A 3,471-nucleotide genomic window follows, 5' to 3' on the forward strand; every position below is an offset into this window, starting at 1 on the left:
ATAAAGCCTCTATGGGGAATAATAAGTGATAATTTACCGGTATAAGGTTACAGAAGAAAATCTTATTTACTTATATTTTCATTTTTATCATTTTTAAATTGGATATTAATAGCATAATGCGTTAGATAAGAAAAATTAATAGCATTTATGTTATTTATAATACAAATATGTACAGCATTCAATAATGTAATAGGTGAAGCCTTACTAGTAGAAGTCACTCAATAAAAATAATAAGATTTTATTTTAACAGAATAAAAAAACAAAGTGAAGCATCTTAAAATGTTTCTCTTTTTTTCGGTATAAGATCATTAGGCGTATATAAAAAATGTTTAAATTTTAAAAATATATATATATATATATAAATATATATATAAATAAATATATAAATATATATATACATATATATTTATATATTTATATATTTATATTTATAGACATTAATATCAGCTTATTTTAGTGGTTTCTTATTATAAATATTTTTACCCTTTACTGTATTTGCTATAACAAGTATCTTTCCTTTATTTTTATTTATAGGTAGTTTATTTCTTAAAGAAAAAAGTTATTAAAATTAATAGACTTTTTAAAAAGAATAATTATTTTAATTTTTTAGATTTCTTAAAAAGCCTTTTATTATCAAACCTTTGATTTTTATTTTAATTTTTATGATTCCACCTTCTAGTGGTACAACAATGTTTTATTATTATACAAATTACTTAAATTTTTCCCCAGAATTTATGGGTTAATTGCAATTTTTATCTTCTTTAGGTATTTTCTTGGCAATAATAATATACAATATATTTTTAAAAAATATTTAGTTTAAAAAAATTTTTATATCGTCATCTTTAATATGTATTTTAGCATATTTATCTTAATTATTACTTGTTTCAAGATACAATTTGAAATTGGGTATTCCTGATAAAGTTTTCTGTCTTTTTGATACTGCCTTTATTAAAATGTTAAGTGAAATAAATATAATGCCAATATTAGTACTTGCCTGTAGATTGTGCCCTAAAAATATAGAAGGAACTATGTATGCAACGATTATGAGTACCATTAATTTTGGAGGAGCGCTTTCTTTATAATTAGGAGCTTTAATAACATACCTTTTAGGCATAGATGAATAACATTTTTAATTGTTGTGGGCTCTAATATTAATATCGGGATTGGCAAGTTGCGTACCATTGTTATTAATTAAATTAATTGATGTTAAAATGGAGGAAGATAGCGAGTTAACAGAAGATAAGTAGACTATAGAAATTTTTTAGGATAATTAAACTTTATGAACAAATAGTAAAACGTGAGATAGAGCCTTTATATTTATATATAATAGTTAAAAATATATATTTATTTATATATATATATATATATATATATATATTATATATAATTTAATCATTAATATTATCTAAAATTTAACAATATTTATTGAAAATAATATATATTACTATAAAATGTAATAAAATCTAATTGAATAAATTAACATAAAAATTATAAAGCCAAACGATATAATCGAATATCACATTTATTCTTTCGATTTGATTTTTCATAAAAGCTAAGGATATGAGTTTCCATTATAATATATATTTGAAATAGAAGTAAATAAATTATAACTAGAAAAACTTATTTAATTTATCGGATATACTTATTAGGATGTAAAAAAGTATGTAAAGTCTGTAGGATAATTGACAGAAGATTTTTTAGAAAGATTTAAAAATGAAATCGGGTATTCTAATAAAAAAATGAACCTTTTTTTAATTACTATTAATAATTCTTTTTTCTCCAGTTTTTTTTTGGAGTTTAATTAAAATTATAATACTTAAATTAATTGCGCAATATTAAATTTTGACTATATTTAAGCTAAAAAGTAATTTTCAAAGAATATTAATAATTAAGATTACTTTAAATAAATAGAAATATTAAAAAATGAATTATATGAAATGGATTGTCTTATTAATAAATAAGATATATAAATTAATTATTTATAAAAAGAACATCTTTAAAATACATAAAATCATAAATAAAAAATGTAAACTCTGAGTACTTAATTAGAAAATGAAATTTAGATAAATTAATAAATTTAATATTAAAATAAAATGTAAATATAAATTTAATGATTTTCTATATATATTAAAAAAGAATAATAGAATATAAAATTAATTTAGAAAAAGAAAAAGAAATTTTTGAAAACTAATTCGATTAATTAGTTAAATAATCAGTTTAAAAAAGGCTGATTGAATATTAATAATTTTAAAAAATTAAGTAAAACAAAAGATATAAAATTATATATATATATATATATATATAAATAAATATATATATATATATATATATATATATATAAATATATATATATACATATTTATAATATATATATTTTTTTAATATATAAAATTATATTAGCATAATGATGAAATGAAAAAGCTTGAAAAGAAATATAAATTCGATTTAAACTAAAGAACTTAAATCAATTAAAACACTTCTGAAATAACTTTTTAAAACTAAGAAATAAATTAAAGTATACAAACATCAAAGCAAATGATATTAGAAATATAGTTAAAATAATAACACTAAAAAGAATAATACCAATAATTAATAAAAGAAATTAAATAACTAGACCTATAATTATCTTATAAAACTAATACTAAAATCTAAAACGATATTTTTAACTGTAAAATATGCAATGATTAAATCGCTTAATTAGTTTTTAGACCATGTGGACACCTTATTTATTGTTTAAACTGTTGGAATGATTATTTTACTGATGATAGGGATCCTTTTATGAATAACATAAAATATTTTTGTTTGAAATGTTTACATTATAGGAGAGTATTATAAATATCATCTTTTACTGAGAAAACTTGAAAATTATTTTTAATTAAAAAAAAAAAAAAAATACTATTATATATTTAAATTTTTATAAAAAAAAAAAATGCTCTAAAATATATAAACAAACAAAAATCAAATCGAAAATTTTTATTTAAAAAATACATTATAAAAACCTTCTATTTAAAAGAAAATAGAATTTTCTTTATAAAATTCTACTCTTAAAAAATCCCAAAATGATAGCAATTTAGAATAAATATTAAGAAATAAATTAAATATTGCAAAAAGTCCCAAAAATAAACCCAAAAGTAAAATTTTTAATCTTTTAAATAATTAAATTTTCCCTAATAATCAAAAAAATTATTTCTTTCATTTAAAAAATTCCACTTTTGCATTAAAAATGAATTCCTTTTATGAACAAAAACTTAATTCAATAGACCTTATTGAAACTAAAAAACTTTATTTTGATAATTCAAATGTCTCTTCTATAGAATAAAGCTTCATTAAATAGTTTTAATAATAAAGAAAAGAATCTAATGTTGTACATATATAACCATAAAAAGGAGAAACTTAACAACTTATAGCAAAAGAAGATATTACTAATATAATATAAACTGAATAGCTTTCATTTTAATATTTTTTTATAAA

At 17.7% G+C, this 3,471-nt stretch overlaps 1 protein-coding gene across 1 annotated transcript, besides 3 other annotated features; it reads left to right on the forward strand. All coding sequences in view use genetic code 6, as the record gives it.

Annotated features, from left to right (window-relative positions):
- Positions 1-250: 250 nt before the first annotated feature.
- Positions 251-1,283, forward strand: IMG5_176320 (hypothetical protein; the record flags this gene model as incomplete). Its single annotated transcript, XM_004027696.1, has 2 exons — positions 251-314; positions 435-1,283. Coding segments are annotated over 2 exons (913 nt in total), but the record flags the coding sequence as incomplete, so codon positions are not given.
- Positions 343-433: a microsatellite.
- Positions 1,284-1,336: 53 nt separating the features above from the next.
- Positions 1,337-1,386: a microsatellite.
- An 894-nt stretch (positions 1,387-2,280) lies between these two features.
- Positions 2,281-2,374: a microsatellite.
- The last annotated feature ends 1,097 nt before the right edge of the window (positions 2,375-3,471 follow it).

The sequence above is a fragment of the Ichthyophthirius multifiliis genome, assembly GCF_000220395.1.
Source record: "Ichthyophthirius multifiliis unplaced genomic scaffold scaff_1120509251288, whole genome shotgun sequence".
NCBI lineage: Eukaryota > Ciliophora > Oligohymenophorea > Hymenostomatida > Ichthyophthirius > Ichthyophthirius multifiliis.